At 31.6% G+C, this 15,047-nt stretch overlaps 1 protein-coding gene across 3 annotated transcripts in view; it reads right to left on the bottom strand.

Annotated features, from left to right (window-relative positions):
- Positions 1–3,796: 3,796 nt before the first annotated feature.
- The window catches only part of POT1 (protection of telomeres 1), a 104,148-nt gene continuing 92,897 nt past the window's right edge, over positions 3,797–15,047 (bottom strand). For all 3 annotated transcript variants that reach the window (XM_081286355.1, XM_081286353.1, XM_081286354.1), the window contains 4 exons: positions 11,025–11,113; positions 7,815–7,906; positions 6,223–6,328; positions 3,797–4,451 (listed from right to left, as the gene is read on the bottom strand). In XM_081286355.1, coding sequence (XP_081142481.1) covers positions 4,339–4,451; positions 6,223–6,328; positions 7,815–7,906; positions 11,025–11,113 — 400 coding nt within the window. In that variant the 3' untranslated portion in view covers positions 3,797–4,338. The remainder of the gene's footprint in view (positions 4,452–6,222; positions 6,329–7,814; positions 7,907–11,024; positions 11,114–15,047) is intronic.

Genomic DNA, 15,047 nt, shown 5'->3' with positions numbered 1-15,047 from the left:
ATTTGAAACTACACAGAGAATATGAGGGAACAATAAGAGAAAAAAAATTTTGTTTCGCCTAAACTGATGTTCTAGAACTTCAGTATGACTCATCATAGCCTTCACATAACTTGAAATGCCTAATGAAAAGCATCAGAGAAAGTGTTCTTATTATTCTTTTCTCCATGATTTGTCAAAGCAGGAAAGAATATTTCAAGATAATGTGTCATGGTAGAATCCTAATCTATATTAGGCATCCGATATAGTTCTCCAAAATTCTGATCAGCTAATAAAAACCTCTAAAGGGTATGGTGACTCCAGACCCCAGGATGTCAGATTTAAGGGGTAATAACAACAGACAAAATACAAACTAAATAATGTAAACAGAACAATATTATGATTAACTATAAGGTAATAAAATAAAAACAAGGATACATTCTTATAAAAATATAAAATTCCAAAACTGATGTAGGAAATATTTAAACAAACAACAAAAAACACAACAGAAATAGTGAGATAATCAGAGAATTACCCACTGAAGTAACTTCTGCTGAGTAATTATAAGCAATGAGCTTCTTCCTCTATGTGTACTGACATGAAAAAAAAGTCCATTATTAAAACTGACAAGAGAAATATTGCAGGACTGTCTATAACATGATGCAATAAAAAATATGTAAATATACACATACTCACATGTTCTTAGGAAAAACAATCTGGAAAGTTGTACTCCAAGCTGTTAAAAAGTGCTTTCTTCGGGCTGGGGTTGGGGCTCAGGGGTACAGTGCCCACCTGGTGCACCTGAGGCACTAGTTTGATCCTCAGCACCACATAAAAATAAAATAAAGGTATTTTGTCCATCTACAACTAAATATTAAAAAAAAGAAAGAAAAAGAAAATGCTTTCTTGTGGGCTACCAGCAAGTGCAGGAATTAATTCAACTTTACATATGCTATGCTGTTTAAAGTTCTTCATAGTATACATTAGCGTGTATGTGTTGGGTATTGAACCGGAGGACTCCTGCATGATAGGCAAGTACTAACCTAAACCTCAGCCCTATTACTTTTATTAATAATAAATGTCTGGATAAAAATTATCTTGATAAAATGCAAAGTCAAAAATAATCCTAAAAATTATAAGTAGGGGTTGACACTGTTTTTTATAGATACCAAGAAAAATTTCCAGAAAGCACAGAAGATAATTGGTTGGATTTTCCTAATTTGTGACAAATTCATGGTTTGACTTCTGAAACAACTTCATAGTCAGTTGGGCAGTGGAGATTCTGGTCCATTCCTGTGGCCTGTATGAAGCTAAGGTACAGGTTCTATGTCAGCTAAAGACCTGGGTACCCAATGTCCTAATTTGTGAAGATGGTTTTCTAAGGTAGACAGAGGTCTATTTTTATTTAGAAACAACTTCCAATGTACAGGAAGACCAGGGGTTAAAAACAACAACAACAAACCCTGAGATGAACTGTGCCTTGGAATGTAAGGTTTCCTCAAAAAAAAAAAAAAAAAAAAAATTCAGTGGAACTGAAGCTGGCTGCACAGCGAATGTGTGAGCAATGCATTTTTCATTTCTGCATCTAGATCAGGAACAACTATCTTCAATAGAACAACTGTCACCAATTTTTAAGACCCAAATTCTCTTCTTCATATAGAACAATGCAAGGATTATAAAGAGACGATCTAATAGTATTCTTATGGTTTAGATGGTGTCCCCCAAAAGCTCACATGAGACAATGCAAAGTTTGAAGGAGAAATGATTGAGTTAGATCTTTAACCCAATCAGTGAATTTTCCCTGATGGGATTAACTTAGTGGTGGCTAGAAGTAGGTGGGGTGTGGCTGGAGGAAGTGGTTCATTGGGGGCATGGCTATGTGGTATATATTTTGTATTTGGAGAGTGGAGTCTCTCTATTTCTCTGTTTTCTGATCGTCATGTGAGCTGCTTCCCACCACAAAACTCTCCCTCCATAATGTTCTCTCTCACCTGGAGCCCTGAGGGCTAAAGCGAGCCTTCTATGGACTAAGATCTGGTTTTGAGATCTTAGTCCATAGAAGGACTATTTAGCCCTCAAATAAACCTTTCCTCCTTTACATTTGTTCTGGTTGGGTCTTTCAGTCACAGCAGTGAAAAAGCTGACTAAAACAAGTATCTAAAAATAGATACTGAAAAAATCAGAAGTTGTACACAAATGATCTTCCTAAATTTATGTCACATTTTAAACCTGACAGGAAGATTCTATCAGTAGTTATATCAAGGGGACAGGGATTTTAAGAACAATCTGGGATTATTAAAGAACAATCTGGCAGTATATATCAAATCTTGGTAAAACAAACTACCATTCTGTTGTTCTAGAAATGAAATTCTTCTAATACTCTGGGTTCCTGATTAGGGTAATGTACACATCACTGCTGGATAAATACTAGGTATAAATTAAACTCTTCTTTTTCAAACAGAAAAGGTAAAACAAAACAAAACTCCACAACAAACTATAAGAAGTCATGTTAATGTAATGGTTTACATAAAACAAAAAAAGAGTAAGAGAAATGACCTTTAATCATAAATATTCATGGGGAGAATTTTCCTTTGTAAAATGGGAGAACACATAGGTTCACAGTGTAAACACATGACAACATTTGAACCCTACTCTTTAGACTGGGTGTTTCCTGAAGGAAGAGGAAATGTCTACCCCACCTTTGTATCCCTAGCATATCAGCAGTACTGAAATACATCCGTTCAATTGTAGGGTTTTAAAGTATTTTCCCTGAGGATGTTTTGAACCAAGAGTCTGTATCTCTAAAAAACAGCAGCACAGGTCACGAGTCTCTCACTGTTTAAAACATGGAATTTGTAACTAGGTATAGAAATGTGTTAATGTATCCAATGCCTTTTGCCAACAAGGTATCAAAAGCCTCTTGAGAGTTCAGGAAAACACATTGACTTCTTTTATAATCTACTTCTATTTTAGGTATTTAAAAGCAGGATTTAATGCAGAATAGCCCATGGTATCTTTTGTTTCAGAATACTGGAGTGATTAGCAGTAAAGGCTCTAAATAGATAATAAAACACAAATACTGACTCTAGCACTTAGGAATTGTATGAACTTTACAAGTTAGTTTATCTATCAGGATTCAAGTTTTCTTATTAAAAAAATGGATTGTTCAGGGGTTCAAAGACATGTTAAATGATAGATGGTGCCTGGTATATAGTGCCTAGTATCTACTATGTTGCTTTGATTCTTTGCCTCATCATTACCATGCTACCACTCAATGTACAGCAAATAAATGAAACCAATGAAATGTGTGCATTCATTTATTCTTCACTAATACTGAACTAGGCAGACAGGTATTTGTCAGTTATTAGCAAATAGACAAATCTATCCATACATACAAATACATGGGAATATTTGTATGAAATTAAATATTCATGATTTTACACTTGACAAATAGTGTCAGGTAAAAAGCAGACTATTATACTGAGTTAACATCACATTCAATTAGTTAAAACCTCTAATATGTGTATATTTTACATAATACTATTGAAAATGTATATAATATAAATAAGTCATTAACATTAATCTGATCACTTTATTATGTTGGTGTGGAATGGAAAATGTTTTATTATCATGGAGAGAAACAAGCAATCAAGACACACAATTCAGGTCTAAAGAAATAGATTTACCCTAAAATGATCAATATCACAACTGAAATAAAGCATTTTTGTTAAATGCAGTTAAAGTAAATCATACTTTTACTGAACTGTGGTTCACTCCGACAAATACTTCTTTAAGCAGAACTTGGTTAAGCGGATCTCTCTGTACAAAAAACAAATCAAAATAAAACCAATAGCTTGCATTTAGTGAAAGCTGAGACTGAAGGTAAGGATATTTCCTAACCTCACACCCATATTAACATAAGCAAGGCTACTGATACAAAAATCAGGTAGGAAAAGAAGCTCATTAAGGAATAGTATACAGCACAGAAATCAGTAGTTGATACATGAAAAATGCCATAGAAAAACTGATTTTTAGTTTAGGGTAATAAAACAGGCTTCTCTGCAGCGACTGCAAAAATCAAATGAAAGACTAGTCTTTATTTATTCAATTTTCCTTTTATGTCCCTGGCAGTCATCATGTGGATATTCTGAGCAACAAGCACATTTTAACATACTCAAAAGAAGGCATTAAGATCACAAAATGTCTATTAAAAAAAATCTAAAATAGTAGTAAGAATGAAAATGTGACTGTTATTTGAGTAACAGCCAAATGTCTTCCTTGTTTTGCAAGAAATTCATAAAAAGTATTAACTTTTGCTTTTTAATTTACGGTATTTTACTTAGGCTAAGTTGAATGGCAATATTAGATAAGATCTTCTGCAACTGTGGTGTCAAAAATTTGATAGCAAATTTGCTGCTCCATTCCATTTGTGACACTGTAAGATCTGATGAAACATTCCAACCATGGATATGCATCTACAAACAAACACACAACAACAACAAAACACTATTTAACCATTAACACTATACATAACCATATTAACCATTAACACTAAACAAATAATTGGCAATTGTGTCTATTTAATTTTTTTCCCAACAGCAGAAGAAACTGATTAAATCTGTTTCATTTCAAAATGCTTGATATCAAAAGTAGTAAACCAACTTTTATTCTGTTTTCCTCTGCTGACTACTTAGTGATTATCCACATACTTTTAAATTTTTTTCCTTAAATGATTAAAAGAAATAGAGCCTGAACTTCAAATTAGTTCCAGCCCTTACACTTGCCAAGCTGGACTCACATCAGGTAGCAGATATGGAGCTCAAGCAATACTGGCAGCCACAGATGCCATTTCTAAGCTTTGTTTATTATCATGGTAAGTTTATTTGTAACTTCTAGAAAAATTGCATATGTTTCTTCAAGTTCAAGTGTGAAAGACATTTATTAAAGTACTTAATTTTGGCAAGGGTAAAGTGAAACTGACACTGTCCTACACTGCTGATAGAACTGTAAATAGATAAAATATTTTTAAAGAACAATCTTGCAGTATATATCAAAAGCTACAAGGTCCATGTTTTATTTTTTGACATGGGAGTTTTGCTTCCAGAAATCTATCCAAATAACTCAAATAACCAACACAAATAAAAACAGACAACAAATAAAACTGAAGAAGATAAACTTTGTTTGAGATGAACAAAACTATCTCTTTGGAACTGTCACAGATGCAGATTAACCAGAGAAAAGTATAGTGATTAAAAGTAATCCATAAAAATTAAACCAACAACAGTTAGATCTACAGCAGGTAAAATTTCTTAGTGATAAAAATATTTGGAATAATCAAATTGTCTTAAAATGATTTAGATCTGCAAGTTTCAGTATAAACAGAAATAAAAACCTCAGAAGGAAAACTCTGGCAGTAGGTATAATCCATACAATTTAATCTTAAGAAAACCTAGTTGATCAATCAAATGCTTATATGAAAAATAACTAAAGTTCATAAAAAAATAGAAAAAGGAAACTTGTATTATCTGAAGGTAATTATCAATAAATAGAAAATCTACCAATGAATTAAATGCCTAAGTAGAGTTTATTATAGAAAATGTTTAACATCAAAATTTCAGTCATTTTTGATATAATTTCAACCTAAATGTGTACATGCACAAACTTTGTATCAAATGTGCTTATGAGCCGGGCGTGGTGGCACACACCTATAATCCCAGAGCTCAGGAGGTTGAGGCAGGAAGATTGCGAGTTCAAAGCCAGCCTCAGAAAAAGTGAGGTGCTAAGCAACTCAGTGACACCCTGTCTCTAAATAAAATACAAGACAGGGCTGGGAATGTGGCTCAATGGTTGAGTGCCACTGAGTTCAAACCCCACTACCCATTACCTGCAAAAAAGTGCTTATGATCAAAACAGCCTCCCTTTTACTACATTTCAAATTACTTATAAAATATTATATAAACATTTCATTTATACCTTCTCTATCTCTGTCTCATCAAGAGATGGATAATATAGTAATTACTATTTAACAATTCATTTGAATTCAAAGCTTTTATATTTCTAACTGTCTGCAGATTAGATATATGCTAGATGCTCTTTCAAGAATAACAAAGAAAGGAGGGTTAGGGATTTGGCTCAGGGAGAGACCCCTTGCCTAGCATGTGCAAGGCCCTGAGATTGAGTCTCAGCCCTGGAAAAAAAAAAAAAAAGAATAAGAAAGAAAGGGATTGTCAAAATATTGTTACCTACCAATTTTTATCCCTGAAGGGCAAAACATATCCATGATCATATCCATATTTTTTTGAAGGTCATCATCAATTAAGATTTCTGATGCTGGAATCTGGAAGAATTTTTCCTTTAAAAAATTATGACAGAATGAAAAATAAAATATTAAATCTTTTTAATCATAATTAATATGAAAGTATTTTAACATTACCTAATATACTGAAATAATCTAGGATCATTTCACTTTATCAAGATTATAGAATTCATAAATTAGAGTGCTGATCTTTAAAATCTGCTTACACATCTTTAATCTTAAAAGAACTTTGTGAGATATATATATATATAAAATAAAATCAAGTTAGGTTACTCTGACTTAATGATGATAATAAAAAATAGACTGATGATTCTCTGTACACGAGAATACAGAATCTAGTGTTAAGTTTAAAAGAACATAACATAGTATGCATTTATTTTTTCTCCTCTCTACTAGGTTGTAAGTTTGCTTACTTTGGTCACTGCTGTATCCTTATCACACTGAAAAGGACTAGGTGCACAGGTTATCATTAAGTATTTATTTAATAAATGGCTAATGAGCTGTGAAAGTAGGAGAAAATGTCTTCTCTCAAACTAACCTCATGTTCAAGATGTTTAGTAAGAAGTTTAACCTTACCTTAATTAAGCCCTTAGCCTGTGGGGTAATGTCTAAACTTAGTGGCACACCTGATAGGAGGAAGACTTTGTTTGCCTGGGGTGGGGGTTGGGTCATTCTGAATAGTCTAACAATGTGATTCACATGGAAAGTTTAGGGTATGCATTATCAGCTTGATGATGACTCAAATCAGTCACATGGGCAGTCAACTATGCCAAGGTGATGGAGTCACAATAAACATTTTTGACATCAAGACTCATTCAGATTCCCTGGTTAGCAATACTCCACTATATAGTTACACTGTTGCAGGAAAAGTAACACAATTCACAATTTCATGGGGACAGGATGACTCTAAGTTCCATGTTTGGAACTTTCAGAAACTATGTAATCTCCATTTTTGGTTGATTTCAATCTACATCCTCTGCTAGGCAGTTCTATATTTGGACTACAATAGTTTTCAGTGAGTTCCAAGGTTTTCTTGTGAATTATGAAAACTAAAGATGGCCTTGGAGACTTCTGAACTTTAGAAATATCAGAAGTGAGGATGGGCATATGGAACACTCTACAGCTTTACACAATGTCTACCTCCTTTTCAAAGTAGCTGTATTTCTTCTAATATGAAATGTGGAGGCTTACAAAGTATGGTGAAACACTTACTATAAATAATGCTTATATAGTGTGGCCATACTTCTGATTTTTGAACTTGCGGTTCAACTTAAGCATGATATAGACAATGACTCTTCAAATTTCTATTCCCATTTTTTCATTTTTCAAATATCAAGATTTATAATATCAAATCAAAAGAGAGATACATACACAGACAACTTAAAGATGTATAAGCTTATATTTTATTTAAACTTTCAGGTTGCCTTAAAAATTTTAGGAATAAATAGGTATGTATAAGTGTATTACAATTTAAAAAATTTTTCTTTTAGATGGAAATGTCATTATTAGCTTTGTTACTTACTGAATCCTTGAGATAAGCTTCTAATACTCCAGTTCCATCATCAAAAGTAAATGTCATAACAAATACATACTCAAGGGGTACAATACCCAGTACTAGTGAAGGAAAAAAATGAAAAAAAAAAACAACCCATGAGTCTGCTATTCCTTACTATCAAGGAAAAGTCAAACTTGTTTTATTATGTATTAACCTATAAATATTGTTTACTAAAATACTTCAAGAGATAAAGAAACTTTCAGATTCAACTTTTGCTCTCTAAAAGCAAAATATTAAGTTTATTTAGCAGGTTTAATATGGAACATTCCACAGTATTTACACAGGGATAATGTCTTATGATATTACAGCAATGGAATCTTTCCTTAATCATTTTTATAATGTATCTTTAAAATGAGAAATCATAAAGTATTTCATAAATTGTAACACACTGCATTTAGTCTTCTGAAAATTAAACTAAAATAGCAGGATTAAAAAAATAGAATGCAGTTCTTTTTTTTTTTCTTAACATGCCACTCCTGTTTGTATTGTAAGTATAAGGGATCGCTTATTATTTTTTAAGGAATATTATCTGATTGAATTAACAAAAATCTCAGAATCTGGGATTTTATCATGATGAAAAGATGAAGAATAAGAAAGATATTAAAGACACAAAATCATGTTTGTATATGGAAATGAAAGATACTCAATATGCTTATATACCTTAGCTTCCATCTACCGAACCCATATTTAAACTGTAGGACTAACTGTACTAATCAAGTAGGCAAATAATAAATCAGGGCACACAGACATGAATTTAAGCATGTAATAGATATTATTATTACAGAGGAATTGATTTTCAGGTTTCAAAAGGTCTCAAATAAGTTAGAATAGTGAACTAAAGCCAAGAAGGAACAACTTAAAACTTATGCAGAAGATCTACAAAAACCAACAAAAAATTGCATTAAAAATATGATAGAAGTCAGTACAGTGGCTCCTGCCAATAATTCCAACTACTCAGGAGGCTGAAGCCAGAGGATCAGAAGTTTGAGGTCATCCTGGACAACTGAGTGAGACCTTGTCTGAATGAATGAATAAAACAAAGAAACTAAAGGGTCAGGGAATGTAGCTCAGCATGTCCTTAAGGCCCTGAGTTCAATTTCCAGTACTGCCAAAACAAACAAACAAACAAAACAACAAAAAGAATGATGGGAAGACCAAGCTTGACATCAAAAAGGGTACACTTGTACATTGCTTGTGGGACTGCAAATTGGTGCGGCCAATTTGGAAAGCAGTATAGAGATTCCTGGGAAAGCTGGGAATGGAACCACCATTTGACCCAGCTATTGCCCTTCTTGGACTATTCCCTGAAGACCTTAAACGAGTGTACTATATGGATACTGCTACATCGATGTTCATAGCAGCACAATTCACAATAGCTAGACTGTGGAACCAACCTTGATGCCCTTCAATAGATGAATGGATAAAAAAAAAAATGTGGCATTTATACACAATGGAGTATTACTCTGCACTAAAAAATGACAAAATCATGGAATTTGCAGGGAAATGGATGGCACTAGAGCAGATTATGCTAAGTGAAGCTAGCTAATCCCTAAAAAACAAATGCCAAATGTCATCTTTGATACAAGGAGAGCAACTAAGAACAGAATAGGGAGGAAGAGCATGAGAAGAAGATCACCATTAAACAGGGTCGAGAGAGGGGAGGGAAAGAGAGAGAGAAGGGAAATTACATGGTAAAGGAAGGAGACCCTCATTGTTATACAAAATTACATATAAGAGGAAGTGAGGGGAAAGGGGAAAAAAACAAGAGAGAGAAATGAATTACAGTAGATGGGGTAGAGAGAAGATGGGAGGAGAGGGGAGGGGGGATAGTAGAGGATAGGAAAGGCAGCAGAATACAACAGACACTAGTATGGCAGTATGTAAAAAAGTGCATGTGGAACCGATGTGAATCTGCAATATGTATATGGGGTAAAAATGGGAGTTCATAATCTGCTTGAATCAAATGTATGAAATATGATATGTCAAGAGCTTTGTAATGTTTTGAACAACTAATAATAAAAAAAGAAAAAAAAGAAAGAAAAAGGAAAACAATATGGAATTTCACTAGAACACAAAATATGAGATAGCAGTATCATACATCTGTATTACAAAAGGAACAACATACAACTAGGTATAGAAATAAATATCTAATCACTAAAAATTTGGTTAGTAAAAGCTAAATGTCCAGTTTTAGAGAAGCTAAAACTTTCATTATATTTGAAATTGGCCAGATGTCAGCAATCCTGCATCCAGCTTTGAATGTCAAACCCCAGTTAAGAACTTTGGCAAAGTAAAATGTTTACTGAGGAGGAAAAACAAAATAGTAAGACATGTGGAGAAGTACTAGAGAAAATGAGGGTGCCTGCTTGAAGAAATAAGATTCCAGAGGCCTGACAAATATCTTCAAATGTACTAAGTCTGTTTATCTTACAGAATAGGAAATAGATGTGCTCAATAATTCTAGTAGACTGAATGGTGCATATTAAAAATTCTAGGTAAGGAGATTTTGCTTCAATGTTAAAAGTGTCTAAACCGGGTGCAGTGGTGCTGCCTGTAATCCCAATGGCTCAGGAGGATTGCAAGTTCAAAGTCAGCCTCAGCAAAAGCGAGGTGCTAAGCAACTCAGTGAGACCCTGTCTCTAAATAAAATACAAAACAGGCATGGGGATGTGGCTCAGTGGTCAAGTGCCCCTGAGTTCAATCCCCTGTACACTGTTCCCTTCCCCGCAAAAGTATCTAGTACAGGCTGCCTTGAAATGTAATGAGTACCCTGCCATTGAAAGACTTAAACAAAGGTTGGATGGCCATAGTTAAGAATTCAATATGAAAAGATTCTTGTATTGGGAGAAAGTTGTAATTGCTCTAAAACCCTTTCCAAGCACTTAAGAGCTGAAGTGATTTTTCAGAACCTGTATTTACGATCAATGACTAATGAGAAAACAAATTATTGATAATTAAAATTTGCATTATGATGAAAATTATAGGATGACACTTGAAATGTACCTACAAATGTATTAAACATGTAGACTATATTTTAATAAAATCACTGTAAATGATTTCACCTAAAAAAAGTTAACCTAGTTCTGCCTTTTATATCCACAAATGCTAAAATATACATCAGTGAGATGATCTTATACAGGAATAGTTAAAACTGTACGACATGGAAATTTAGCTAACCTTCTGCCACCGAAGAAGGAATCCATGATGTTTTATCGATAACAGAATTTAGATTTTGTATGGGTCTCAAAGTAGAACACTGTTTACATCTGAAATTAATAAAAGAAAAAGTTGTGAATATTTAAAAGTAATTTAATTATTATTATAACATTTTTGCTGCTTAAGTACATATAAGTTTAGAATGTAAATTATTAAACAGAAGAGTACTGTACTACCTATATTGTAATGTACTTATTTCAAAAGGGAATTAACAAAAAATAAGGCTTTTTTTTTTTAACATAAAAGCAATAAAAAAGATACATGGGGATCAAAATAAGCAACTCTACTTTGAGAACTGAGGAATGAATTCCAGATGCCAATCATTAATTAATATGACTCTTTAATTTCATAATATTAAAAAGTTGAAAGAGATAATTTCTAAGAATTCTTTTGATTTTATAGCAAGCAGTCAGGATTAGATACTAAAAAAAATTACTAATTAAATTTCAAATAATCACATATAGAGGTTTATAGTTTATGTTGCCTAATACTACAGTTCTCTTTTAAAATGTAAAAATATCTAAACTTATGTTACTACTAAAGTTGTACACTATTTAGAATAGACATTTTGCTTTGCTTATATACCACATATTTTAAGTTTGAGTAATTCCTTTTTTAATAACACATCATCATATATTTATGACATATGATAAGAAAATTTTTGAATAAAAACAAAAATTCAAATTCAAAAGATTCCTTTTATTTTCAGTTTGGGGGCAAACAAGGTAACTGTATTAAATTTTACCACCTAATCATCAAATACATAAATGATTCTTAACTAACTAAAAAGACAGCTGAATGAAATAATAATATTGTCTAAAATAGGAGACTGAAATATTAATTAGATTGTGACACTGATAAAGCAAGTATACTAATTAAAGATTTAAGGAAATAAGTCAAAATAAGAGAACTCATTAATTCCAAATCAGTAAAAGGTGAAAAACGACAAAATTTGGAACATTTAAGAAAATCAATTCAACAAAAAGACTTGAAACATTTTTAAAGAAAGTAAAAATATACTAAAAATGTGCTAAGTAGAAAATAATAAAAATGAAAAGATATATACTACATACTAATAATTAAAATGTATTTAAATTCATCTGCTAATGATAACTAAACAATTTATAAGTGACATATTAAAACTGGATGACACAAACTTGAAAACAGAATTAGATACTAAAAAAAAGTTGAAAACAATAAAAAATATTAGCAAAAACAAACCTTAAGGAAAAAAAAATTATGGTTAGAAATGTTTTCCTTTTGTAAGGACCAATAATACTCAAATAAATGAACTCAGAAAAGAGCCTCAAATTATATACAGCAAATGGTGACAGAATAAAGAGACTCAAAATCACAGAGGATGTTTACACACATCTTATAAGAAAATGTTTAAATCAATAAAATTACAAAAGAAACAGAATTTTTTATTATGACTAATAAGCCTGATCTAATATTATACTCTAATTAAACTATTAAGGACTGTACATTCTTTTACAACACAGACAGAATATGTACAAATCTAAGCATACACATTGTAGGATAAAGAAAGCTGAACAAATCCCAAAGAAACATTATGAAATGTTCCAAAATGTTTAGCTAAAAAACAATCTCACTAAAATATACATGATAATATAACAACTAAAATACAAATTTGAGAAATGTTATAAACACAGCTAAATAATTCCTTGGTCAAAAAAGAAATCACAGGAATTATGAGACATTTAGAAGTATGTTACAAGAATAACACTACATATCAAAACTTGAGATAAATCTATGGCTATATTCTCAGGAGAAAATTTATAATTATAAATGTTAAAATATATTAAAAATTAATTAGTTGAGGCAAGCATTAAATATAGAATGTTTGAAAAACTAAGGAGACCTAAAGAAGTAAAGGAAGACAAAGAGCAGTAGTACAATAATAAAGAGCATGATCATGAACAAAAGTCGGCTGTTTTGACAAAGAAAACTCAAGGAAAAAAAGAGACACATACAAACGATATTAAGTAGATGCAATGACAAAGCAGATATTTAAAAGAATTTGAAAATATAATCAACAATTGTATGTCAATAAACTTAAAAAATGAAATGAATACTTCTCTAGAAATATTTCATTAACAAAATATAAATACTTAAAAGATGTATAACCATTAAAGAGACACACTGAACCATTAGCTTAAATCTTTTTTAAAAAGGATCATGTCCAGACAACATAAAGAAAGCTTTTAAAAACTTTTATGGGCTTAGGAAAGCATTTTGGCAAATATGACTATATTAACATTTTAAAACTCCATAAAACAAAGGAAACTATGAAATTAGAAAGATATAGATAGCACCATAAGTATGTAACTCACAAAATATTAGTATTTCTACTACAGAAGAATATTTACAAGCAGTTGCATGCACATGCACAAATTTAAACTAAAAAGAGAGTGGTAATCACATAGAAAAGCAGGCAAAAGATGTGAACTTGGAATTGATGAAACAGAATACTGAAACAGTCAATAAACATATGGGTTTTATAAACCCAATAATTACCTAGAAAATAAAAGAAAATACATAGACACCATTTGAAGTCTAATAAAGTTATAAGTTACATTTACACCAATGCATGGAGAGAACATAATAGAAATTGAAATTTTTATATACTATTGATGAGACCATTAATTGTTAAAAGCATTGAACAATTCAGCTTTCTTCCCAAAAAAGCAAAAAATATGCTTATCTTATGACCCAGTAATTCCAGTTCTAGGTAAATGACTTAGTAGTCACTTTCAAACTCTTTTGGCAAGGACCCACAGTAGTAAATTCATTTTAGATTATGTCCTGGTATGTATCCCAGTATATATCTAAAAAAAAAAAAGTCTAAAAAATATCTAAAATATATAAAAAAACTAAAAAACCAAAACTGCTGGTCATGATCGCTGAAATGATTTTATGACAAAGAAAATGTGTAACAGGAGATGATTTAGTATCGTCATCTTTAAATTAAATAGCATATACCAATTAATAGGAAATAGATGAATAATTATGATATGTTGATAGAGTACAGATAGTAAAATAACCTAAATCTATACAATCTACATGGATAAGTCTTGAAAAAAACATTGAATTTAAAAAATGCTGCACATGAGAAGGCATGGTATATAACAGTTTACACACATTTAAAAAACACAAAAAATAATAAGATATACTGCTTAAGAAGTTCATATATTACAACAGAAGCATCAAAACATGCCTGAGAAGGACTGACACAACTTTGGAAAAATAATTACCTGTGAGAAAAAAGGGTTAGAGAAGGGTCTGTTATAAGGACATATTTCTTCTCTGTAAAATACCAATTCTTAAGTGTAAAGTCTGAAAAATGCTAAAATGCTAATATCTGCTAAATCTAAGTAGAGGGTACATAAGTGTTGTGACATTTTTTTGATATTTTTGTAAGTTAAAGTTATTTTATAATTAAAGATAAAAAGGAAATCAATTAAAAGACATGTTGGCTTTTGCTGCTGATATTCAAGTAATAGAAAATCTAAAAATATCTTTAAAATTTAACATGTAAACAAAATTTCTGTATTGGTTCATGCTGAAAGTGGTGAGAAAAGCTGACATCCTTAAAATAACTTTTATAAAATAGAATACTGGTAAATTAACAAATGACATTCTAGAGTTCATAACTAATATCTGCTTTCCAAGTTTAAGAGTAGTCAATTACCCTATACAAGGAAGTCAAGTCAGAAAAAGGGCAAGAGAGAGAAGAGGTGTGTGTGAACACACAAACACACCCATAAAACAAAACAAATGGAAAATCCCATGTTAGTGATTTCATTCAAGAAGAAACACACAGAACATAAAAGGCTTTGATTGTTGAATTAACTGGTGGATAAATCTTGAAGATGACTCTGAGGTCATGTATCTAGTGAGAGATATAAAGATATTGGGCACATCAAGGTAAAAATCAATATTAACCTAGGCATTTAATTCAGT

This window comes from Spermophilus citellus (assembly GCF_964194105.1).
Source record: "Spermophilus citellus genome assembly, chromosome: 3".
NCBI classification, from domain to species: Eukaryota; Metazoa; Chordata; class Mammalia; order Rodentia; family Sciuridae; genus Spermophilus; species Spermophilus citellus.
Note: the sequence above shows the minus strand (reverse complement) of the source record. Positions and strands in the feature narration are given on the sequence as shown.